The 25,816-nt window shown below is 46.1% G+C and overlaps 2 protein-coding genes across 2 annotated transcripts in view; one reads left to right on the top strand and one right to left on the bottom strand.

Annotated features, from left to right (window-relative positions):
* The window catches only part of LOC116517749, a 14,646-nt gene extending 4,852 nt beyond the window's left edge, over positions 1–9,794 (top strand). Inside the window, exons 4-8 of the mRNA XM_032230894.1 lie at positions 553–602; positions 2,646–2,760; positions 4,967–5,103; positions 5,333–6,497; positions 7,771–9,794. Of these exons, the coding sequence (XP_032086785.1) occupies positions 553–602; positions 2,646–2,760; positions 4,967–5,103; positions 5,333–6,497; positions 7,771–7,899 (1,596 nt within the window). The 3' untranslated portion in view covers positions 7,900–9,794. The remainder of the gene's footprint in view (positions 1–552; positions 603–2,645; positions 2,761–4,966; positions 5,104–5,332; positions 6,498–7,770) is intronic.
* Positions 9,795–10,238: 444 nt separating this feature from the next.
* LOC116518056 (transmembrane channel-like protein 7) overlaps positions 10,239–25,816 on the bottom strand; it is a 42,115-nt gene continuing 26,537 nt past the window's right edge. The window contains exons 10-16 of the mRNA XM_032231294.1: positions 24,290–24,404; positions 22,321–22,418; positions 18,147–18,330; positions 16,554–16,684; positions 15,393–15,548; positions 13,039–13,117; positions 10,239–11,688 (exon numbers count right to left, since the gene is read on the bottom strand). Coding sequence (XP_032087185.1) covers positions 11,563–11,688; positions 13,039–13,117; positions 15,393–15,548; positions 16,554–16,684; positions 18,147–18,330; positions 22,321–22,418; positions 24,290–24,404 — 889 coding nt within the window. The 3' untranslated portion in view covers positions 10,239–11,562. The remainder of the gene's footprint in view (positions 11,689–13,038; positions 13,118–15,392; positions 15,549–16,553; positions 16,685–18,146; positions 18,331–22,320; positions 22,419–24,289; positions 24,405–25,816) is intronic.

Genomic DNA, 25,816 nt, shown 5'->3' with positions numbered 1-25,816 from the left:
TTTTTTCAAGAGAGTAAGTCATCTGTGTACCAAGTTTGGTTGAAATTGCTCGAGGCGTTCCAGAGTTACACACACACACACACACACACACCCATCTCATGTTCCTAACTGGATCATATCCTCAAAGAGAAATATCCCATTCCTTTGTGTGTATCTCTCTTAAGTTCCTTGACTCCCCCAGAATACACCAAGCCTATAATACCTAGGGACATTCTAGGAAAGTAACTTGTGATTGTGAAGCAGCCATTTGGAAGGAGATGCTCAACTGGGAATGGAGCAAATGTGAGTGATTGAAGAAATCATGAAAGCCATTCAGTTTCTCATTATGAAAATGAATGGAGTAATGAAATGAACCGGGAAGGGGGAGGGGAATGTTCCTTCACATTAAGTTTATTGACCTGACCTAATCCATAGCCTGCCTGTATTGATACAACGTTCAATTTATCAATTTTGGATCTGATTTTCCTGCATGTTTTTGTACTTTCTAAAAAGCATCTGTATTATGTCTGATGGTAGACATGCCAATGATGGATTCTGCCTCTTCGTTTGTAGGAGTACGTACCTGACAGAATAAATGAGGTGAAAATGAAGAGCAGGACAAGGTAATGTCATTTCAATGACGTGCGGTGAGGTTTATGGCTGGTGAGGCACTGACACAGGGGTTTCAAATTTTTTTAGACTTGTGGACTTCAACTCCCAGAATTCCACAGCCAGGCATGCTCAGTTCCGATTTAAAGCAACAGCATTTCCCCCCCTTGCGAAATAAGTTTTCCTTCATTCTTTTTCTTCTCCCTCCCCCTCCTTCCTCCCTCTCTCCCTTCCTCCCCCCTCACTCAAACAGACACGCACACAGAGAAGTTGGATCTCTCTCTCACTCACTCAATCTCAAACAAACACAAAACACAGAAGTTGGATTGGATATATTTTCCAATGGCTTGAAAGCAGGTCCTCTGCCATACCCCCCCCCCCCCCATTCCCCTGCTGCCTTCCGATCCGAGCCTTTGATTGCAGGTGGAGTCACGTTACCTTTTCAAACTTGTAATCAGTGAAGCTGGGCTTATATACTTTTATCTAGCTGTCTCTCTCTCTCTCTGTGTGTGTGTGTGTGTGTGTGTGTAAGGCAACATATTTGTATTTGTATTAATTAGACATTTATAGGCCGCCCTTTTCCCTGAGGGGACTCAGGGCGGCTTACAATCAAAAAGGAAAGGGAGTGTAGGACAGTACAAAAAGAAATGTGAACAAAAGTAAATTAAACAATAAAACTCAACATTCACTCAACATTCGGGAGGGGCGAAAATAGACTTATCCCCAGGCCTGACGGGCTAGCCAGTTCTTGAGGGCTGTGCGGAAGGCCTGGACGGTGGTGAGGGTACGAATCTCCACGGGGAGATTGTTCCATAGTGTCGGAGCCGCAACAGAGAAGGCTCTCCTCCGAGTAGTCGCCAGTCGGCACTGACTGGCGGATGGAATACGGAGGAGGCCAACTCTATGCGATCTGATGGGACGCAGGGAGATAATTGGCAGAAGGCGGTCTCTCAAATAGCCAGATCCACTACCATGGAGCGCTTTATAGGTGGTGAGTAGGACCTTGAAGTGCACCCGGAGATTGACAGGTAGCCAGTGCAGCTCACGGAGGATCGGTGTTATGTGGGCGAACCGTGGTGCGCCCACGATCACTCGCGCGGCCGCATTCTGGACTAGCTGAAGTCTCCGGATGCTCTTCAAGGGCAGCCCCATGTAGAGCACATTGCAGTATTCCAGCCTGGAGATCACAAGGGCTCGAGTGACTGTTGTGAGGGCCTCCTGCTTCAGGTAGGGCCGCAACTGGCGCACCAGGCGAACCTGGGCAACATAGATCTGCATGCAATCACATACCTTTTCCAGCTGTTTCAGAGAGGATTTCAACTCTGCTCTTGCCTGCCATCATGAAAAGAAAAAAAAATGTAAAAGGAAAAAGGCAAGAGCTGAGGTCAGGCTGAGCTAGTTGCTGACAGAGTCACCGTGTGGATGACTCTGCTTAACTGTTTAAAAAAGCCTCTAAAAATACGCCCTCTACAGGAGGCAGGAGAATGACATGCCTCATAACGTCAGGAATTTTTCGGCTTTTAACCCTTGCTTAGCTCTGCTCGAGTGATCATAAAGTCAGACTAGATGAGGCACCTCGTTCTCCCACCTCCTGTAGTTTTTTAGAGGCTTTTTTAAACAGTTAAGCACTAAGCAGAGTCATCCACTGTGACTCTGGCAGTAACTAGCTCAGCCTTTTTCCTTTTACATTTTTTTTCTTTTCATGATGACAACGGTGAGGCTCTGCCTCCCCTGACTGCACGTCCCTGTGTCATTTGTACTGGATTCTGTATACGGAAGGAGAGGTGATGTGATGGACCACAGTGAAGTGATTTAGGTAGCGAGGGGTCCTTGGTGCTCTCTGAGCTTGCTAGTTTTCTTGCAGATGTTTCATTACCCAACTAGGTAGCATCATCAGTGCTAGGAAGAGTGCTGTTGGCAAACTACTGGCAGTCAGCAGAATTAGCCTGCAATACAGCATTCTAACCACTGCACCACCACAGCTCTTCTAATAACAATAGCTCTGAATTAAAACCCATTTGTGGTCCCTTTGAATTAAGTGTACTTTCCTCTGCCAGGCAAAACAAGATCTCCTGCAGCCTCTCGAAATTATATTTGAACGCTGTGCCGCCTTTGTCCCCGGAAGAAGTGAAAAGACTGGTATCATCGGCATCCAAGCTTATCGTCGCTGCAGTATGTACCCTAGTCAGACGCAATTCTGACATGACCCTAAGCCAAAATGGTTTGGGTTCTCTTCGGTTTACGGCCGCAATTGGGAGCAGGATTTCCAGTGCTAATCAAAGCGGTTGTTAAGGGAGCCGCGCCTGATTTTATAAACTTTTTACCACCAGGATTAAGTGAAGCACGTGGTTGAATTGTGATCGCTGGACTGTGGGGACGCAGCGATGGTTGTGAGGACAGGTTGTAACTGTTTTCAGGGCTGCTGTAAATTGAAACGGTCACTAAAGGGATGGTTTTAACCAGTGGTGGGATTCAGCCGGTTCGCACCTATTCGGGAGAACCGGTTGTTAACTTTCTAAGCTGTTCGGAGAACCGGTTGTTGGAAGAAATCTCATTTTGCTTTTTGCCCCTCCACTTTACAGGGCTAATCCTGTAAGGAAGGCAGGAGGGAAACATTCTAGTCTAATCTTTATTGTCTTGCTTACAGAAACTGCCTCTCTGGTTAACCCTTATTACATTGTAACAGCTAAAGCGAAGCGCCCATCGATGTGAGTGACGTTGAGTTGGCCACGCCCACACAGTCACATGGCCACTGAGCCACGCCTACCCAGCTGGTCATTAGGGCAGAGAACCAGTTGTTAAATTATTTGAATGCCACCACTGGTTGCAACACAAGGACTGCCTGTAGGTTTTGGCCTGGCTTTAGCTTACTATTTAAACGTAAACTGGGCAGTTTGATAAAAGTACAATGCAGCACAAATCCTGAACCAGTAATAGCTTATCGAAACTACGCCTTCGTCCACTTTGTAAACTCATCCACTGTCTGATTTTGTTTGATCTACATGAGAGGAGAATTGATCCATCGTGGCTCAGCAGGCTGTGCAAACAAATTGTCCCGCGACAGGCAGACACGCTTACGAGATTTATTTGTTGACACTCAAACAGTTTGCGGAAGCATTTGTTTCCAAAGGAGGCATTATCAATTCATAAATTGTTCTCCTGAAAGTGCCTCACTCTTATTAATGTGCTTCCTCTGCTCTGACAATTCTACTCCTTTCCTCCCACTCTTATTTTTATTTTTCATTATTATTTCCATGCTTGCTTTTGTCCTGTTTAATAAGCCCAGAGTGGAAGGAGATGGGAAGGAAGCTGTCCTGTTCCTTCTTTTGGAAAATGCTAGTTGGGAAGGGGACTCCTTCCATCACACTTTCCAGTGAATTGTGGAATCCTGTACTTGAACCTCTGGTCACGAACGCTTCTGACCATAACCAAATCGGGTTCCGACTAAAACAAATCACAATTTTTTTCCCGCGCGGCCAATTTCCCCTCCTGCACTATTTTTTGGGGAAGCGCCACATTTCCAAAATTGGATTCGAGCCACGACTCAATCGGTTTGCGACCAAAGTTATGGAAAAAAATTACGATCATTACTAGATGTTAGCAATAGCAATAGCAGTGAGACTTATATACCGCTTCATAGGGCTTTCAGCCCTCTCTAAGCGGTTTACAGAGTCAGCATATCGCCCCCACAATCTGAGTCCTCATTTCACCCACCTTGGAAGGATGGAAGGCTGAGTCAACCTTGAGCCGGTGAGATTAGAACCGCTGAACTGCAGATAACAGTCAGCTAAAGTGGCCTGCAGTACTGCACCCTAACCACTGCGCCACCTCGGTTCTACTGCAGAGGTCTTCAAAATTGGAAACTTTAAAACTTGTGGACTTCAACTCCCAAAATTCTCTAGCCAACTATGCTGGCTGGAGAATTCTGGAAGTTGAAGTCCACAAGTCTTAAAGTTGTCAAGTTTGGGGACCTTTGTTCTACTGTATAAATGTAAGACTTGAGGGCTGAATTTGAACACACACACACACACACGGTAATTAAGTTCTTGTGAGAGTAAACTGGAAAGCAGGAATGGCCTTCTTTTTCCTGATGAATAGTAAACCTCTCTGAGTAATTGATTGTAATTACTCAATAAATGTTGTAAACCAGAAGAGGCTGCCTACCTGTGGCTGAAAGCCAACTTTCAGCATCCTGGGGACCATTTATGATCGGGAGGCACCGAATCATGTTCTTGATTGAAATGAGTCAGAGTTTGTATTTTAAGAAGGATACAGTATTTCTGTCGTGCTGTCAGCTCCTTGGTAGATTTGTGGATGTATATATCATATGAAATTTCTTGAGAAAGGGTTTTATTTCTGTTGATTCTTTTTTTTTTAGACTTCGAAAATGTCTCCTGAAGAAAAGGAAAAAACTCAAGAACATAAGAGAAGAGAGAAGAAAAGTGTGAAGAGTTTCAGCGATGGTCACCAGAAGGATGTTTCCACCACCCTTTTTCATGAGAATCAGACAAAAAGGTACGAAAGCTCAGGTGTATTGTGGTTGATGGCATCTTGTTTTAGATGGGAAGAGCATACTGTAATCTCTCAATTTACTGGATTTGGGTTTAGTGGACTTGAGACACAATAAAAACATTCCATTTCCCATTTTGCACATGGATAAAATCCCATTTGCTATTTAACGGACCATCTGATTTAACAGACACCAAACGCTCAAGTTGATGGCTATCATGTTTTGGTCTTTCAGAGGCCAACAAAGCCAAACAAGACAAAGTGATAAAGAGATAAAAAGAAAGGCCAAAGCTTCAAATGTTTCCAGTACCTCTCCTGTTAAATCGAAGAGAATTTCTTCCGGGGCCGCTTGGAATATTCAGCAGAAGATCTCTTGGAAAGGTACAGATAACGTTGGCATGCATTCTTACGCACCATTTAAAATCAGAAGACAGGAGTCCTCTTCCAAACCTGGTGAAGCTGTTTCAAGCAAGAACTATCCACCTAGAAAGCCTCTGGCTGCAGGACCAAGCCAGACACTTGGATCCAAAGCCCACGAAGATCGGCCTCAACGCTCGATCGTCTTGAAAAGCAAAGAGCGGAAAGCGTCGAAAGGAAACTGCGCTCGCCCCTCTGTCACATCAACAGCTGAGATTTACGGCAGCCAGCGTCCAACCACCGGCAAAAAGATCAGAAAGCATTTCAGTTCCGAAACGATGTCCAGGTCTTCTGTCCTGAAAAGGGTCACCGATCCTAAAACCCACCCTAACGACCCCAGAGGAAAGCTTGTGAAAGGTGCCCAAAGGAACGGGCCTAAAGGCAGCGCTGCACTCCCCCGAACCACTTCCAAATGCCATCAGGTCAACTTTGCAAATTGGGAATCTCTTGGCTTGGAGAGGGATGGAGTAAGAGGCTCTGATGGCGACAGTGATGATGACGCTGACGCCGCTGCGCCTTCCAGAGAGAAAGGTGTGCTCGCAGAAAGACGCAATGGCGATTGTGTTTCTACAGTCCAACAAGGGCCACCTTTTCTGCACAAGCTTTGCCAGGAAATGACTCGAGAAATACCCGCCGATCAGACCAGAAGCGAATCCAACTGGTCATCCTCTCCGAAGGAGCTCAGAGACGTCTGCGCGGGAGAGGATCACGTCGATAGCTCGCCAAGTCAAGAACGCGTGTTAGAATCGGAGTCCTGTAAACGAGAGGCGATCTGTATCCCGCCCAGGTCTCCAGCGGGTTGCCGTTGTTCAGAACTGCTAAGTTACTGCGTGTGTGAAATCGAGGAAGGGCAAGGGATCGGATTTCCTGGGAAAAATGCAGCGCTTTTGAAGAGTTTGGACGGGGAGCAATCCGACGACGAGTTCACCAACTCGTCTCACTCGAGCAGTGCCAGATCGTCCGGCTGGTCCTACGAGCAGATGGTAAAGTGTTTGAAACCCGAGCTTTTCTGTGCAGTTTGGTTGCCGATTCTGGGTGTTAGCCTGTTATAGTTATAAACTGTTGCATTCCAAACAGCTGGCCCGTAGTTTCCATTATTTCAAAGGACATGAGAGTTGACTTGGCATTCCCTTTCCAGCTTTATGTTTTACAGAAAGATTTGCGCTAATCCAGCATTTGTTAATCTTGGCCATTTTTAAGATAGGTGCCAGAATTCCCAAGCCAGTGTCAGGTGTAGGGAACCAAGAAAGACATGATGAGTTGCTCAGAGTAGTTACTACTCGTAGTTTCTTTATGAACCATGGTGGCACACTAGTTAGAGTGTAGTATTGCAGGGTACTTCTGCTGCCTGCCGGCTGCCTGCAATTTAGTAGTTGAAATCTCACCAAGCTCAAGGTTGACTCAGCCTTCCATCCTTCCAAGGTCAGTAAAATGAGGATCCAAATTGTTGGGGGGCAATAGGCTAACTCTAAACCACTTAAAGAGGGCAGTAAAAGCACTGCGAAGCGATATGTAAGTGCTACTGCTGTTTGCCTGTAGACAGGATCTTGCCAGAGTAAAGCACACACTGCATAAGGATCGGTTAAATTTTGGGAAGATTTTAGGGAGGATCTCTTCTGGGCCTCTTTCTGCATACCAACCAGACTCAAGGTTGATTTGTCTTTTACTTCTTGGAGAAAGAGCCCTTCTTTCCTCCAAACCAGCACCGGATTCTATCACATCCAGCCTTGCTGGCTGGGGAATTCTGGGAGCCGGAAGTCCACTCCCATCTTTAAAGTTGCCAACAATGAGAAATAGTGGGCTAGACCATAACAAGCGGAATGATAAAAAGTCTCTTGAGGAGCCCAATTGTCTATTAACGAGTTCTTATTTGTTGAAGAAACTATAATAAATATTTACATACCTGCATACCATTCACTGGAAGGGAGTGGTGCCGTGGCCTAGAGGTGGAGCTGTCGCATCACAACCAGGAGGTTGTGAGTTCGATCCTAGTTAGAGGCAGATATTTCTCTTTCTGGGCACAATGAGAATATATCTGCCGAGCAAAACTCCACATTGGTGACAGGAAGGCATCCGGCCAGTAAACACTCTGCTAGCTCCATTCAGTTGCCCCGACTCCACCCCGCAAGGGATCATGGATTCATTAAACAACAAAAATACCGTTCCACTGGAAGGATATATTCTCGCTTTAATTTTGCAGACAATGTCAAAAACCCTCAATTTTGATGTATCTCTTCAAAATTTCTTCTATTGTAGGGTGAAAACATTACACTGAAGGAGAATGTCAACCCCAAGATGGAAACATTTCTTCAAAAACTTCTGAAGGCTCCCGAAAATGGCACCATCCCGCAGGAAGTGTCCCATCAGTATGAAAAACAGAAGTAAAAAAAAAATCTTTGTTAAATTTTCCTTGCCAATGACTACTTTGCATTTCATTTGATGCTCCAGGAGTTTCTAAGAATGCAGTGCTGCTTTATAATGATTAGCGTTCCACAATTTTATACTATTTTTGTAATAATCTCAATTTGCTCAAGGATGTCGCAACAATTTGACAGACCATTAGATGATTAATAGCAGATATCTAGACTTCTCCCCTTCTAGATCTGTTAGATAGTAGCTTTCACTGCTCTTAATCATTATGCTCATTTTAAAATTCTGCATTTATGTAACCTTAAAAATAAAGTTAGAACTAGTACTTCTAAATGTGCTTCTTTTCTGGAACAATACTGATCATGAAAACGAGGCCATCTTTTCCAGACTAGGAATTTATTTTTCTGTTTCCCCAAATTTTATGAGTGCAGCCCTCCAAACCGAGAACAGCATCTTTTAAAACTGAGTTGTGTCTTAATTGTGTTGTTATGGCTGCTGCTTCATTTTAATCACTCAACTTAATCCAACTTAACACAATTTCAAACGTTCACAGCGGTCAAATCATCAGTACTATATTTTTATGATGCTTTCCCCATTTTTTTTAGCCAAATATCTGACTAACTAGAATGACGGGAATTGATTTGCAGGTATAAATACTACGTGCCAACTATGTAACTTGACAATGATGCTACGACATGGCAATGATTTTATTCCGATGAAGGCATTTTGAATATCTTTTCTTATAAAATGTATTTTCTTCATTTTTAAAAAAAACTGATCACAAATAAAAGCATGTCATTTCTGCAAAGTTTTCATTGTGTGTTTATTGTATTCACATCCTTGCTTAGTTTTACAAATGTTTTCTATAAAACATTGAGGGACCAGTCTTATAACATACCCTTGTAACAGGCACTGTTCTTAAATGCAGATGTGACATTTCAAGTTTATAACGTTAAGCCAGATGTCCGTCTTCTTCCCCCAAATAAGTACTGGTTGTCCTCATTTAGCGACCACCAGAAGTTAAGTGAGGCAATCACTAAGTGAAACTGCAATAGGCACCGTTCTTAAATGCAGACGTGACATTTCAAGTTTATAACGTTAAGCCAGATGTCCGTCTTCTTCCCCCAAATAAGTACTGGTTGTCCTCATTTAGCGACCACCAGAAGTTAAGTGAGGCAATCACTAAGTGAAACTGCAATAGGCACCGTTCTTAAATGCAGACGTGACATTTCAAGTTTATAACGTTAAGCCAGATGTCCGTCTTCTTCCCCCAAATAAGTACTGGTTGTCCTCATTTAGCGACCACCAGAAGTTAAGTGAGGCAATCACTAAGTGAAACTGCAATAGGCACCGTTCTTAAATGCAGATGTGACATTTCAAGTTTATAACGTTAAGCCAGATGTCCGTCTTCTTCCCCCAAATAAGTACTGGTTGTCCTCATTTAGCGACCACCAGAAGTTAAGTGAGGCAATCACTAAGTGGAACTGCCACTGTGCTTCTGATCTCAACTTCAGCTTTCCTTTTGCGACCCGCGAGGCTCACAAATTTGGTCCTACAGTTACTTTTTCATCACCATCGTAACTGCAAACAGAGGCTCAAGGAGGCAGCTGCTAAACACGGACTGCCGGTATTACTTTTATGGTTCTATAACAATAGTTACGCGGTCAAGTTGCTGAAGCAGCTTTCAGACCGCTCCCCGGTCATTAAATCCTCAGCTCTTCCGCCTTAAGATTGGGTGTGCATTGATCAAAGTGGTTTGTACACGAGGCCAGGGAATCTGGCAGCTTGGAAATTCCAACAACTGTGATTGTTCAGCAGCAATCTTTAACCTTTTGACTCTCTTTATACTGATTAGGTTTTGAATGGTCCCTAGCTCCATAAAACTTTATCTCCGTCAAACAATAATAAAAAACAACAACAACAGGAAAAGGCTATGGCCATAAATCTGGAAATGACTGTTTCTCTAAGAAATGTAATGCTAGAGATAGTGGTGGGTTCTGGGAGGTACAGCTTGGTAATAGCCGGGAGCAGTGGCCACCGTTTGGCCCACCCGCCTGCCCGCATTCCTTATCTTTTTTTAAAGCAACTGGGCCAATAATGCATGGGCGCACAGCATGACCTCCGTCGAGCAGCTCGTTGTCGCAGCGCGGTAGCATGCCCGACTAGGATGCCCGGCCTCGTGCGCAGTGTACCGGTTGCGACGGGATCTGGAACCCACCACTGGCTAGAGCAGTGGTTCTCAAACCTTCCCAATGCCGCGACCCTTTAATACAGTTCGTCATGTTGTGGTGACCCCCAACCATAAAATTATTTTCGTTGCTACTTCATAACACTAATTTTGCAATTTTCGGATGGTCTTAGGCGACCCCTGTGAAAGGGTCATTCGACCCCCAAAGGGGTCCCAACCCACAGGTTGAGAACCACTGGGATAGAGGGACTCAATGGCCAAACTATCCCAAAGGCTTGGGGGAGCCGCTGGGTTTTCAAGGACTTTGGGGGCATCTTCAGAGTGGGATGGCTCTCGGGATACAGGTGGGGATGTTCTTCCAGAGAGCAGATAAGGGATGCTACCTGAGTACCAAGAGATTATAGGTAGTCCTTGATTTATGACTGTAATGGAGCCTGCTCATTATGGTCACAAAGTTATAAAAGGCCATCCTGTGACTGGACCCGATTTTACCTTTTGGGGGGGAAAGTTGTTAAGGAAATCACCACGGTCGTTAAGCAAACCTGTTTGTTTGCTATGGGGTGTTTTTGCCAAAAACTGGAAGTAAATCCAGAGCTTTCGGACAAACCGTGGTAAATCCATCCTGTGACTTCGGGACACTGCAAATGTAGGCTGGTGGCCGAATGCCTGAATTTGCTTCCACATGACCTGCGGAGGGGGGGCTGTGGGAATTTCAGGACTGAGTTGTAGCTACTTTTGGGGGAGTCCGCGGGAACCTTGAATACTCGCGAAACGATGGTTGCGAAGTGGAGAACTCTTAAAACTCCTCTACTGTTTAAGGGACATTAATCTCACTTGTGTCCTGATCAGGGGTGGGATTGAAACATTTCAGCAACCAGTTCTCTGCCCGGTTGCTGGGTGGGCGTGGCCACTGGGGTGTGGCCTAGCCAGCTTCCTGCACCACAATTGGGGGCTGTTAGGGTAGAAACGCCCCCGCCTCTGAAGGTCTTTCTCGAGCCTCTGGAACGGCGAAAATGGCCTCCCTCAGGATCCGGGGGGCTAGAAATGGGCCCGTTTCTGGACTTTCTGTAAGCCCCTTTTTCGCCCTCCCAGAACCTTGCAATTACCTGGCATGAACGGGTCACGGGGAGACTCCTGGGAGGGGCGGAGTGGGATGGCATGGGGTGGGCAGGTTCAGACAGCCCTTTCAACTACCAGATTAAAATTAATATCTGATTCCCCCTCAACCGGTCTGAACCGTCTGAATCCCACCCCTAGTCCTGATGCTGTGCACATCCATGTGAGTTACATACTTTGGGTTGCAATACAATTCATCCTCATCCACCCCCATCTCCATTGAATCCAGCCTCCTCTTGGTTTAGGGAGAGTTTGTCGTTGCTCTTGTGCGGTACGATCACTCTGGACACGAATGAAGCCAGCGCCGCAGAAAATCCTCCGTCTACAGCAAGCTGAACGTGTCCGTCCCAGTTTGCGATGGCGGGAGAGTCCAGTTATCTGCTGAAGCCAGCCCCTCCTTGCTTGGACTTCATGTTCCCTTCAAGGGGATTGAAAAAGTCCCCGCGAAGCATCTGGGCTTTAGTCAACTGCTGGATGAGGAAGAGTTTGTCCCGACTCTCCTGCGGAGACACCAGACGGAGAGAAACCAAGTGAGCTCCGATTCGAACATGTCCTCGATAACAATGGTTTATCGGATAAACTGCCATTGGCCCGAACTGCATGCCAAACCAGCAATTCTAGCTAACAACCCAATGGACAATGTATAAGCCCAAATGAAATGCAGGTGGGTCCTCAACTCAACAGTTCATTCAGTGGTGGGTTTCAAAAAATTTTCGAACCTACTCTGTGGGTGTGGCCTCCTTTGTGGGAGTGGCTTGCCATCCATGTGACCTGGTGGGAGTGGCTTGCCGGCCATGTGTTTTCTTTCTTTCTCTCTCTCTCTCTCTCTCTCTCTCCTTCTTTTTGTCTGTCCCTTTTTCCTTTTTTCTTTCATCTCTCACTTTTTCTTTTTTCTTCTTTCTTTCTTTCTCTTTCTCTCTCTTTCCTTCCTTTTGTCTGTGCCTTTTTCCTTTTTTTCTTTCATCTCTCACTTTTTCTTTTTTCTTCTTTCTTTCTTTCTCTTTCTCTCTCTCTTTCCTTCCTTTTGTCTGTGCCTTTTTCCTTTTTTTCTTTCATCTCTCACTTTTTCTTTTTTTCCTTTTTTTTCTTTCTTCCTTCCTCTCTCTCTCTTTCCTTTTGTCTCTGTCCCTTTTTCTTTTTTTTCTTTCATCTCTCTCTTTTTCTTTCTTTTTTTCTTTATTTCTTTCTTCCTTTCTTTCTTTCTCTCTCTCTCTTTCCTTCCTTTTGTCTGTGCCTTTTTCCTTTTTTCTCATCTCTCTCACTTTTTCTTTCTTTTTTTCTTTCATCTCTCTCTCACTTTTTTCTTTTTTTCTTTCTTCCTTTCTTTCTCTCTCTCCTTCCTTTTGTCTCTGTCCCTTTTTCCTTTTTTTTCTTTCATCTCTCTCTCACTTTTTCTTTCTTTTTTATTTATTTATTTATTTATTTCTTCCTTTCTTTCTCTTTCTCTTTCTGTGTGTGTGTGTGTGTGTGTCAGTGGTGGGTTTCAAAAAAATTTTGGAACCTCTTCTGTAGGTGTGGCCTGCTTTCCGGGTCCACTGGTGGAACCTCTTCTAACCGGTTCGGTAGATTTGACTAAGTGGTTCTACCGAACTGGTGCGAACTGGTAGAAACCCACCTCTGAGTTCATTTAGTGACTGTTTAAAATTACAACAGGCATTCTGAGCGCCTTCGGCGTCGGGTCATGCTGGCCACATGACCACAGAAACGTTTTTGGACAGCGCTGGCTCTTCGGCTTTGAAACGGAGCTGAGCATCGCTCCCCTAGAGTCAGGAACGACTAACACATATGCGCTAGGGGAACCTTCCCCTTTACCTAACAGCATTAAGAAATGCCATTAGATTAAAACTTACCATAGCTAATTGTTCCCTCAGTTGATTAATCACTCTTTTATGCGCTCCAGCCAAGGCGATGAAACAAAACACAACGAAGCTATAAAAACAAAGTGAAAAATAACATAATGAGGGATAACGAATTCGGTATGGACTGAGTTTGTAAAAAAAAACACCGCCTTTTGAATTCAGAGCAAATATAAGACTAACAGGTATCACAAGGCACGGAGAATATGTGTGTCAACCCTGAAGTGAACCTGGCGGAAGCGATTTTGGTTGCCGCACAGCGGTGGGAGGGAGGAAATAGTTAGATAGGGTTTTGTAGCCAAAACCACCCATTTTTCCTGTGGGAACCAAGGACACGCTCACAGGTGGCTGGCCAGAGGAGGAGCAAGTAACCCAGCAACTGGCCAGCACCTGGATGGGACAGCGTGACCAGTGCCTTGGGGAGAAGGGGATCACTTTTACTTTTTAATTAGGTGAAAGCTGTGGGAAATCTCAGAGTCGGCTTCCGCCACTTGTGTGCCAGTATGATGTATCCGATAAACTATTCTTTGAGTAACTTAAGAGTTTCTTTTCTACGAGTGCATTACTTGCAATGCTGCCGATGTGATTACGTGGTCACCAGCAGCTCACACCATTTGACAGAACCATATTAATCAAATCAAGGGTTCCTGGGTTCTGTAGCAAGGCACAATGACCCTGCATACATCATGAGGTCGGGAACATGTAATGATATCGTAACATCTAATAGGAGGATGGAGGCTCGAGTGGTTGGAAATGCTGGCAGGAGGTTACGAAGCCCGTGTTAGAGACCTGAGAACTGCCATGGGTGGGGTTAAGCTCTCGTCCTTCACTCCAGCTCCTTCCAGGAACACGAAAGGAGGCCTCAACTGGGCATCCCTTGGGGCAATAGTGATATCACCAGCTAATCCTTTCAACCTGTAAGCGCCTGGGTGCTTCTGACACGATACGGTAACACCAAATGAAAATATGGAAGCCAGGTCACTGTCATCCTTAGGTCCTCTCTTGCAAATAGTCAGAATAAGGATTCTTAAAGTTGAACAGCCCCACCCAACTACTGGACATGGAAAATTTGGAATGTCCCTGGGACGATCCCCAAACAGTTATGCCTTCAAACATGTGCAAATCAGTCAATCATCTTGACTGCTACCAGCAGCAACCTTCATCCTAAACCAAGAGTCTCCAAACTTGGCAATTTTTAAAACTTAAGGACTTCAATTCTCAGAATTTCTCAGGAAGTGCTGGCCAAGGAATTGAAGTCCACAAGTCTTCAAGTTCTTTCAGTACCATGTTCAGAACCAGGAACACGAGACAACATCTAACCACCCTCCAGACCTTCCGCACAGCCCTTAGAATCTGGCTATCCCGTCAGGCCTGGGGCTAAAGATTGTAACCCGCCCGAATGGTATGAATGTTGTGTTTTAATCATGTACTGTCTTATATGTAAAAGTCTGTCCCCCCCTTCCTTTTGATTGTGAGCCGCCCTGAATCCCCCCAGGGAAAAGGGCGGCATACAAATAAACAATCTAAATCTAAATCTAACACCCACTTTTAGTCTTTTTTTCCAGATGTTGTTTTAACAAACATACAGTCAACATGGTTAATGTGTGGATTCTACATTAAACTATCTGCTTTGCTTAACTTACCACAATTGCAGATAGTTTCTTAAACTATCTGCCTTTTCAATTTCAATTTTTCAATTTAATAAAATTTGTATGCCGCCCACTCCCTTGGGACTCTGGGCGGCTTACAGGCAAGATAAAAAACATTTAAAAATTAAAACAAAAGATACAATTATTAAAATTACACACCATCCATTCTGTCTAAGTGGGGCTGGATATTGATCAACAGCCCTAGGCCTGCCGGAACAGCCAGGTCTTGGTGGCTTTACGGAAGGCCGGGAGAGTGGTAAGGGTCCGGATTTCTACGGGTAGATCGTTCCATAGGGCCGGCGCAGCTACAGAGAAGGCCCTCCCCCAGGGCATTGTCCGGTCGACAGCACCCGGAGGAGACCCAACCTGTGTGATCTTGTTGGTCGTTGGGAGGTAAGTGGCAGGAGGCGGTCTCTCAGGTAGCCAGGTCCTAAACCATGTAGGGCTTTAAAAGTAACGACTAGCACCTTGAAGCACGTTCGGAGACCAATGGGGAGCCTGCAGCTCGTGGAGGATGGGTGTAACATGGGTGTATCTAGGCACACCTAGAATCGCTCGCGTGGCTGCATTCTGCACCAACTGCAGTCCTTTCCTTAAGGATAAATCTATAAAAATGCTACGCCCCGTTGAAATCCACGCGACAGCTTGCCAAAGCTGCTCGTGCGAATGACACCCCTGGGTCGGTTGACAAAAGCTCACCAGGTAACCATGAAGAAAGGCACAGCAAACGTTTCGGAAGACATGCCGTTCAGGATTCTTTGCATCGTGAGAGGGAATTTCTGGATGGTGTGTCCAATGACATCCCACGAATGATTGAAATTCACAAAAGGCCCACAGGCTTTAGAGGAAGGGATGCTGTTTGGGAAGGGACAGATGAGACAAGGCCAAATAGGATCAAGCATATTGTTACATCCTAAACTTTTATTTATTTATGCATCCAGTTATTCATATCCAGCTTTTGTTTTTGTTTTTATAAATAACTCAAGGTGGCAAGCACTCTGCAAGCCCCCTAAAGGCTATCGATTCCATTTTTGGGGAGGGAAAGGGGGCCCATTTTCACAAAAAAAACGGGCCATTTTTGGGAGGCTTGCAGAGTGCAAAAACCTTTTTTTTAAATTTGCCTCTTCAAAACCTTGGTGTGTCTTATACTCCGGTGCGTCTTATACTCCGGTGCGTCTTATACTCCGAAAAATATGGTATCTCAAGGAAGGTGTTAGCAATATAATTCTAGCGGTTGGGTTGGCAATATATAGATCATGTAACAATGCTATAGCTGTTTCTTTAAAGCATACTGTATAATGTGATTGGTTGCTGTTTCCTCAATCGGCCATAAGAGGGAGCCAGAATGACTGTTAGCTCTCTGTTTGTTAGATGCTGGGCTGATCTGATCTGAGTGTTTTGGAAGCTGACTGTTAGAAAGTGCCATGAGCTATTGTAAGTTTTGCAACTGCTAGCAAACTTTGAGTACCGGACTGTTTGTATGATTATGGACTATGTTATTTGGATTATCCCTTAACTGAAAGACGTTGATGACTGACTGTCTTATCCGTGTCTTATCCATGATGGACTCTGATACCTCTATTTCCATGAAAGTAAAAGCCTATTTATACTGCAGTGTCTCTGTATGCTGGTTTGTGTGTTCTCCAACACAACTCTCACAACGCTTCGCTGAATGTACTCGCTCTCCCAACGGGGAGCTTACCTAACAGAAGGCTACACGGTTCCTCTACTTGTCTATGGGGACGTGTTTCTTGGCTACACCGCCAAGAGCAAGGAACTGGACTGCAATACGTGGGGGAGATGACACAAAGGAACGTCAAGGAACACCTGGGAAGCATCCCCAACAGGAAAGGAACTGACCGTGTCATGCTGAGCCCCAAAGGGATGAACGCCAAAACGAGGCCGATCAGAAGTACCACCAAGAAGAAAAAGTTGGAACTGGAAGCTCTGAAGGGCCGGGCTGAAGGTTTACAGGTGTGCATCAGGCTCAACTGGAATGTGAAAAGAGAAATTAAGATCTAATCCTTAAAACACTCAAGAGAGAGAGAAAAAAAAAACACGGATGGATTTTTTTTTACATTACGGAAAGGCAACTTGTAGGGAGTCCTCAATTTATGACCTCAATCGGGCCCTAAATTTCCATGGCTAAGCAGGACAGCTGTTAAGGGAATCTTGCCCCAAGTTACGATCCTTTCTGCCACCGTTCTTGAGCTAATAACACAGTTGTGAAGTGGATCTGGCTTCCCCGTGGACTTTGCTGGCCAGAATGTCGCAAAAGATGATCATGTTCTGACCGAGGCTTCCCGAGAGCATGAAGCAAATTCCTGGTCCTGACAAAAAACCCCTTTTATTCATTGACTGTGAATTCTGCTCATTCACATCCAGCAAAGTCTTTCAAGGCAGGATTTACGGTCACAGACCTTATCTGGCATGGAGAGCTGCCAGGCCGATCTCTGCAGAACTTGGCAAGGAGTCTTGGAGTGTCATGAACCAATTAAGCGAACTAATTGTCTCCTGCAAACTCCACTCCCCTTTCGCTCTTTTATTTCCTCTGGGAGGGGCCATTCATCGTCCACCGGTGGCCTTATTCCCAAGTCGACCCCTGTTCTTTAGCTCTTCCCTTCATCTGGCAACTCTGCACATGCGCACACTGGGAACATGCTCCAGTTGTTCATCTGCCTCACTGATGTCTGACTCTGAAGGCAGCTGATAACTGTCAGATGGCCCTGGCCCCCTCTCTGCCTCCGACACAGAGCCCTCATCAGAGCCTTCCCCAGACTTCAGGACTGGCCCAGGTTCCTCCCCAACCTCCTCACTGTCCGACTCTGCTGCCAGCTCCACTGGCTGCTGGCAGGCCACAACAGATCAACTGACCCCAGGATATGGCAATTGTCATAGATATGAGCCAGTTGTCCAAACGTCTGAATTTTGTTTGTGACTGTGGAATCCTACAATGGTCATAAGGATGAAAAAGGCTCATTTTTCAGTGCCGATGGAACTTCGTTCACTAAATAAACTGTTGTATGTCAAGGGCTACCTGTAGTTCCTTAAATATTCCAACAGGACCCAGGTTGGAACAAGGGCAGACTGGCAACTGGCAGTCGACTGGCAACTACCCGGAGGAAAGCCTTCTCGGTGGCTGCTCCGACCCTCTGGAACGACCTCCCCGTGGAGATTCGTACCCTCACCACCCTCCAGACCTTCCGCGTAGCCCTTAAAACCTGGCTGTCCCGACAGGCCTGGGGCTAAAGACTTCAACCCCACCCGAATAGTATGACTGTTGCAATTTTTAACGATGTATTGTCTTCATGTATGTAACGTGTTTTGTTCTTCCCTCCCCCTGAATTGTGAGCCGCCCTGAGTCCCCTCAGGGAAAAGGGCGGCATACAAATAAAGTAAATCCAAATCCAAATCCTAGCTGATTTAAAGCACAAAAAAAGACCATCCAGTTACCTTTTTAACATAAAAGACAATGAAATATTTTACGGCTGCAATTGCTGGGAGGAGGGGACAGTAGAAGGTTCCGATCCAGCAGATCGTCTGTCCATAAACTATTTCCAACACGTTGTCCGGGATGGCAAACTCCTGCAACCCAACCCACTGGAAGGCCTTGATGGGACAATGGGTCACAAACAGCCTAAGAGGAGAAATATGATTTCACTTTTGACTCTGATGCTCAGCACGTGTCTCCATAAAAACCCAAAACCTATGCTGTTATAAGTTATCCCCGGAACACCTTAATACGCAGACAAGCTAGGGATGGTGTGTGTGTGTATGTCCGTCCGTCCGTCCATCCGTCCACAGCATCATTAATGCAACCAGATGTTGGGGGAAACCTGATTTACCATAGAGAAATGTTCTGAGCTAGGCTTCCCCAAAAAACACAAGGCAGATTCCTGGTCCCGACAAAACCCCTTTTATTAAACGAATATGAATTCCTCTCCTTCACATTCAGCAAAGGCCTGGCAAACAGTCTTTCAAAGGTGTATTTATGAACACAGACTTTATCTATCTTGGAAAGCTGCCATGTCAATATTTTCCAAATGAGGCGCTGTGCAAGGAAAGACTTGGGCACAGAGTCTCTGAGATTCACGGACAGATCTTCACACTCCTGGAATGAATCTAATGAACGAATTGTTTCCTGCAAAAGCCCACTCCACTTTCGCTCCTCTTTTATTTCCTCTGGGAGGGGCCATTCACAGTCCACCTGTGGGTTTACTCCCAAGTCGACCCCTGTTCTTTAGCTCTTCCCTTCGTCTGGCAACTCTGCACATGCACACACTGGGAACAGGCTCCAGCTGTTCCTCTGCTCCACTGATCTCCGACTCCGAAGGCAGCTGATAACTGGCATAAGGCTCTGGCCCCCTCTCTGCCTCCGACACAGAGCCCTCATCAGAGCCTTCCCCAGACTCCAGGATTGGCCCATGCTGCTCCCCAACCTCCTCACTGTTCGGCTCTGCTGCCAGTTTCACTGGCCACTGGCAGGCCACAACAAGAAAGCTGACTTAATGTGAAATTCCAAAAGGACCTCTCGCAAATGGCAGAAATGGCATTACAATGGCAAAGATGGACCAACCTGGAAGTCAACATGAGTTTTGCCATTTCACACAACGCATTTCTCACAAAGGCAGTTTCTTTCTTCCATATTCATGGCCAACATTAGAAATTACGTTTGGTCTGGACATTTTCCCCCTATAAATAAATACCCGGGCAATGCCGGGTTATCGGCTAGTCTAATCTAAACCTGAAGTTGGGATAAAAATAAGATTGTGACCGGTGCAAGTAAAAGTAAAAACTTCTCATGAGTTTTATTTATTTCTTCAGGTTTTAATTTGTCTTTGTTAAAGGTCTAGGCTGCCCAGCTCACTATTTAGCGGCCCTCCGATTTGGAACTTGGCTAAAAGTGAAAAGTTATAAATAGGTGTAACTTATTGAGTTGAGTTCCCCAGGCTTATAGTTCTGGGGGATTTCAATTTGCCATCGCTCGGTGAACGCTCTGATGGGGCGCAGGAGTTCATGGCTTCCATGACAGCCATGGGCTTGACCCAAGTAATTCGGGGCCCAACCCATGCAGCGGGTCACATGCTCGACCTCGTATTCCTCTCGGAGCAGTGGATGTGTGATCTTGGTCTGAGGGGTAATGAGATCATACCCCTGTCGTGGTCAGACCACTGCCTACTGAGGCTTGACTTCCGGAGGCCAAACCCCCACCGTAGGGAGGAGGAACCGACCAGGTGGTTCCGCCCCAGGCGACTTATGGACCCGTTGAGGTTCCAGACGGAGCTTGGGGTTATTCCTGATACTCTCGCCCACAGTTCGGCGGAGACTCTGGCTGCCACCTGGTATTTGGCGGCGTCGGAGTCTCTTGACCGGATTGCGCCACTACGGCCCCTCCGGGTCAGTGGATCCTGGAGGCCTCCTTGGTTTACCGAGGAGCTCCGGGAGAAGAAACGCCGGAGGAGATGCCTAGAGCACCTGTGGAGGTCCGATAAGTCCGAGTCGAACCGAGCACTTTTAACTACCTGCACCAAGGACTATGTCCGAGCACTAAGAACTGCAAAAAGATCATACATCTCTGCCTTGGTTGCGTCCGCCGAGTCACGCCCAGCCGCCCTGTTTAGGATAACCCGCTCCCTCCTCAATAGGAGGGATGCGGGAGACCCCTTGCAGGGTAGAGCTGAGGACTATGCTCAATTCTTGGCGGACAAAGTAACTCGGTTTCGATCGGACTTGGACTCCACCGCAGTAGATCCAGCCGAGACACAGGAGGACCACTTGCCACACCATCTCTGGGTTGAGTTCCAGGATGTTGCCTCTGGGGATGTGGACAAGGCCATTCGAGCTGTAAGTGCCTCCACTTGTATTCTGGACCCGTGTCCCTCCTGGCTGGTTGCCAACAGCAGGGAGGTGACACATGGCTGGATCCAGGCGGTTGTGACCGCCTCCCTTCGGGAGGGGCACTTCCCCGCCGTACTTAAAACGGCGGTGGTGAGACCCCTCCTGAAGAAACCATCCTTAGATCCAGCCATTCTAAACAACTTTCGTCCTGTCTCCAACCTCCCCTTTATCGGGAAGGTTGTTGAGAAGGTGGTGGCCTTCCAGCTTCAACGGGCCTTGGAGGAAGCTAGTTATCTTGACCCCTTCCAGTCCGGCTTCAGACCTGGTTACAGCACAGAAACCGCTTTGGTCGCATTGACCGATGATCTCTGGAGGGCCAGAGATGGAGGCTATGCGTCCATCCTGGTTCTCCTTGACCTCTCAGCGGCTTTCGATACCATCGACCATGGTATCCTTCTGCGACGTCTGCGGGAGGTGGGAGTGGGAGGCACTGTTTTACGGTGGTTCTCCTCCTACCTCTCGGACAGGTCGCAGTCGGTGTTGGTCGGGGGGCAGAGATCGTCCCTGAGGCCCCTAACATGTGGGGTGCCGCAGGGTTCGGTCTTATCCCCCCTACTATTTAACATATACATGAAACCGCTGGGCGAGATCATTCGGAGGCACGGGATAAAATACCACCAATATGCGGACGATACGCAACTGTATCTGTCCGCCCCGTGCCAACTCAATGAAGCGGTGGACGTGATGAACCAGGGTCTGGAGGCCGTTAGGAACTGGATGAGTGCTAACAAACTGGTACTCAACCCGGACAAGACCGAGTGGCTGTTGTGCTTCCCTCCCAATAATTTGGCTAATACACCAACGCTTAGGCTGGGGGGTCAAATTTTATACCCCTCAGATAGGGTCCGCAACTTAGGAGTCCTCCTGGACCCACAGCTGACTTTTGACCACCAGCTGTCAGCTGTGACCAGGGGGGCATTTGCCCAGGTTCGCCTGGTCCGCCAGTTGCGGCCCTACCTAGACCGGGAGGCTCTCACAACAGTCACTCGAGCCCTTGTGATCTCTAGGCTGGAATACTGCAACGGGCTCTACATGGGGTTGCCCTTGAAGTGCATCCGGCGGCTACAGCTAGTCCAGAATGCAGCCGCGCGAGTGATAGTGGGCGCACCGCGGTTCGCCCACGTTACACCCGTCCTCCGCGAGCTGCACTGGCTACCTGTTGGTCTCCGGGTGCGCTTCAGGGTACTGATGACCATCTTTAAAGCACTCCATGGTAGTGGATCTGGGTACTTGAGAGACCGCCTTCTGCCGATTACCTCCCTAAATCGACCAATTAGATCGCACAGACTGGGCCTCCTCCGAATTCCATCTGCCAGTCAATGCCGACTGGCAACCACACGGAGGAGAGCCTTTTCTGTTGCAGCTCCGACCCTGTGGAACGACCTCCCCGTTGAGATCCGTACCCTCACCACTATCCAGACCTTCCGCGCAGCCCTCAAGATCTGGCTCTCCCAGCAGGCCTGGGGATAGGTTCCCAATTTACCCGCCCGAGTGTTTGATTGCTGAATGAAAGTTGTGTTTTTACTATTTTTTCTTTGTTCACATACTGTTCTGTTTTTGACACTGCACCCCCCTCCCTTGTGGTTGTAAGCCGCCCTGAGTCCCCTCAGGGAAAAGGGCGGCATATAAATCCCAATAAAACTCAAACTCAAAACTCAAAAACTCAAACTTTCTGATCCTCTGTCCCAAAACAAGCCACTTTGACCCCTCCTGGGAATGTCATACTCACTTCCTAGGAAAGTCAACGAAGACGATAACAGCACAGATGATGATGAAGTCAAAAATCATCAGTTTATACATTTCCTGCCCAACTCTGGATTCCCAACACTGTAAAAAGAGACAAGAAGATTCCCAGATTAAAAACAGCGACTGTGGAAAAAAACGCCAAGCAGTTTAAATCAAAGTTAGGAACAGTTATCGGCGTCTTTGTGAAATATAGGTAGTCCTCAACTTACGTCCACAATTGAACTCAAAATTTCTGTGGCTGTGAGAAATGTATTAACTGAGTTTTGCTCCATTTTCCCGACGTTTTCTTGCCGCGTTTGTTAAGGGAATCATTTCAGTTCTTATATTGGTTGTTAAGTGAATCTGATTTCCCTATAGAGTTTGCTTTTTCAGAAGGTTGCAAAAGGGGATCCTTTGACCTGTGGCAGGGGGCATAGCAACCGTCGGAAATGTGAGTCAGTTCTGACTATGTAAACTGATTAGAGAGGGCTCTAAAGCACTGTAAAGACATATATAAGTCTAAGTGTTATTGCTTTTCCTTTTTACTCTCCTTCCTTCCTTCCTTCCCTTCCCTTCCCTTCCCTCCTTCCATGGTGCGTAGTGTTTAGAATGCAGCATTACAGGCTAATTCTGCCAACTGCCAGCAGTTCGAATCTCACCAGGCTCAAGGCTGACTCAGCCTTCCTTCCTTCCCTTCCCTTCCCTTCCCTCCCTACCTTCCATGGTGCATAGTGTTTAGAATGCAGTATTACAGGCTAATTCTGCCAAATGCCAGCAGTTCGAATCTCACCAGGATCAAGGTTGACTTAATTTCCATTCTTCCGAGGTGAGTAAAATGAGGACCCAGATTGTTGGGGAGAAATATGTTGACTCTGTAAACCTTAGAGAGGGCTATAAAGCACTGTGAAGCGGTATATAATATAAGTGCTATTGCTATTGCTTTTCCTTTTCTCTCTCCTTCCTTCCTTCCTCCCTTCCCTTCCCTGCCCTCCTTCCATGGTGCATAGTGTTTAGAATGCAGTATTACAGGCTAATTCTGCCAACTGCCAGCAGTTCGAATCTCACCAGGCTCAAGGTTGACTCAGCCAGCCTGCTATTCTTCCAAGGTGAGTAAAATGAGGACCCAGATTGTTGGGGAGAAATATGTTGACTCTGTAAACCTTAGAGAGGGCTGTAAAGCACTGTGAAGCGGTATATAAGTCTAAGGGCTCTTGCTACCTGTTGTGGCCCAGCAGGAGCCGTTGGAGCTGCCACCAGACTCCGACAGCGAGGGGCCCTATGAGTTGGCTCTGGAGGATGTGGAGGACCCTGGACAGGGTTCCGACTCCGAGCAGGGCGCAGAGAGGCTGGTTGGCCACCAGGAGGCGCCTGAGCCTTGGACCAGTGGGGAGGAGACAAGGGAGTGTGATCCGGACATCATGTATTGGAGCAGTGGGGCGGAGACAAGGGAGTTGTTCCTGGATGCCCGGCACCGAAGAGCTAATAGGCGTTAAGGAGCAGTTGCGCAGTTACAGGAGATAATTGCACTCAGCTGGTGGTAATTAGGCTCCTCTCAAGACTATAAAAGGAATGATTGTGCACACGCCCTTTTGCAGGAGTCAACGTATTCACTAAAGTTGGAGAATTTTTCGTGGCTAGCTTGGCAAGCTGGATTGCTGCCAAGGTTAGTCTGTGCTGGATTGCTGCCACCGTCTTGTCTGTGCTGGATTGCTGCCAAGGCCTGGACTGTGCTGGCTTGTTGCCAAGGTCCTGTCTGTGTGTCAATAAATCCTTGCAATATCTTTGTCTCGGCGTGCTTTGGTGTAGGATGAGGGGGGGTCAGAACAGCTACCTCTATTTATTTCAAACAAAGCATTTCAGTGAGGATGCTGAACCTCTTTCACCGCTGAATGGAGAGCCAACACAGAGAGAAAATGTTAATTTATGCACCTAATTCGATGACTCCCGTACACTTCATAAATAAATTGACTTACTGGATAAAGGTGGTAGTTGTATCCACACGTTTTGCATTTGTCAGCACAGGATGTGATTCGAGTCCATAGCGAAAACAAAAGGACAGCAATGTTGGCCAGTCGCACGAAGACACACCTTCAAAACATAACAGAGGTACCTTTATAGCAAGTCTAAACAAGAATTTATGAATAAAATTTATAGGTCTTTTCCCTAAGTCCTGGTTTACAATTTATATCCAAGTTATTTTTACTAATTAAAGTTATCCTTGCATTATTATTATTATCGTAGTTAATTGTATGTTATGATTTTGATATGATTTTGTTTCAGAATATGTTACAAAGGTGTAATGTCATTGGAGGTTTATTGAAATTGCGAATGAATGCCAGTAGGTGGTTGTGTCTTTAAATACAAACGATTTCAGATAAAACCACGTTTAAATAATTGTCATTAAATGAGAACTGTGGTACAGTGATAGTAAAATACATTTAAAAAAATTGATTTAAAATGTACAATTCAATGTGAATGAAGCATATGCAATGATTGTGGAAGAAACGCACGAAATGTATTTGTAACCAATCGACACGCTTTCTACAAGATGTAACGAAGGATGATTCCTTTTTTTTGTGTTTTTGTTTAATTAAAATAAAACTTTTCAAAAAAAAAACATAATGGAGGTACGTGAAGAAGTGAGCCAGTATCCTAGACGTTTTTGCAATAGAGGATTAAAGAACAATTGTGGGCATCTAGGAAATTGGTCGCTGGGTTTAATCACACTGTTAGCTGTTTGTTCTCTGTTTATATACAGTGAGTTGCCCGGTCAGTGGTGGTGGGAGAGTTCTTTGAATATAAACAGACTATATAAACAAAAACAAAAACCTTGCTACCTTCGATCACTGATGACGTTAGCTAGTATGGTAAGGAAAAGTCTGCAAGAAAGCAATGAAGCTCAGAGAGCATCAAGGACCCCACAGTTGCTCTCCTTCTCCTCCACCTCGCAAACCCCACTCCCTTCTAGTAGTGATGACGTTACCTATTATGGTAATGAAACCCCTGCAAGGAATTTATTTGCTGTCCATCTGGCTCCTTTTGGGATGCTTCCATTTAAAGCAGTGTTTCTCAACCTTGGCAACTTGGAAGATGTCCGGACTTCAACTCCCAGAATGCCCCCAGCCAGCATTCGCTGGCTGGGGGCATTCTGGGAGTTGAAGTCCTGACATCTTCCAAGTTGCCAAGGTTGAGAAACACTGCTTTAAACTGTCTTTAACAGGCAATTAGAGTCATATATCATACTAAAACATGCTGTGGTTTCCTTGCTAGGTTTAGCGTGTTGTATGAATCCAAACAATGAAGTGAGAGCTCTTTTGTGCTTTCTGAGGAAATGCCTGTTTTCTTGCAGACGTTTCATCAAACACCTCGATAACATCACCACTGCTAGTGATGACTAACACTGATGACATTACCTGGTATGGTAATGAAACATCTGCAGGAAAACTACCAAAATCAGGGAGTATCAAGGACCCCGTAGTTTCCTTCTCCTCCTCTTCCTC

Source organism: Thamnophis elegans, chromosome 14, assembly GCF_009769535.1.
Source record: "Thamnophis elegans isolate rThaEle1 chromosome 14, rThaEle1.pri, whole genome shotgun sequence".
Classification (NCBI taxonomy): Eukaryota; Metazoa; Chordata; class Lepidosauria; order Squamata; family Colubridae; genus Thamnophis; species Thamnophis elegans.
Note: the sequence above shows the minus strand (reverse complement) of the source record. Positions and strands in the feature narration are given on the sequence as shown.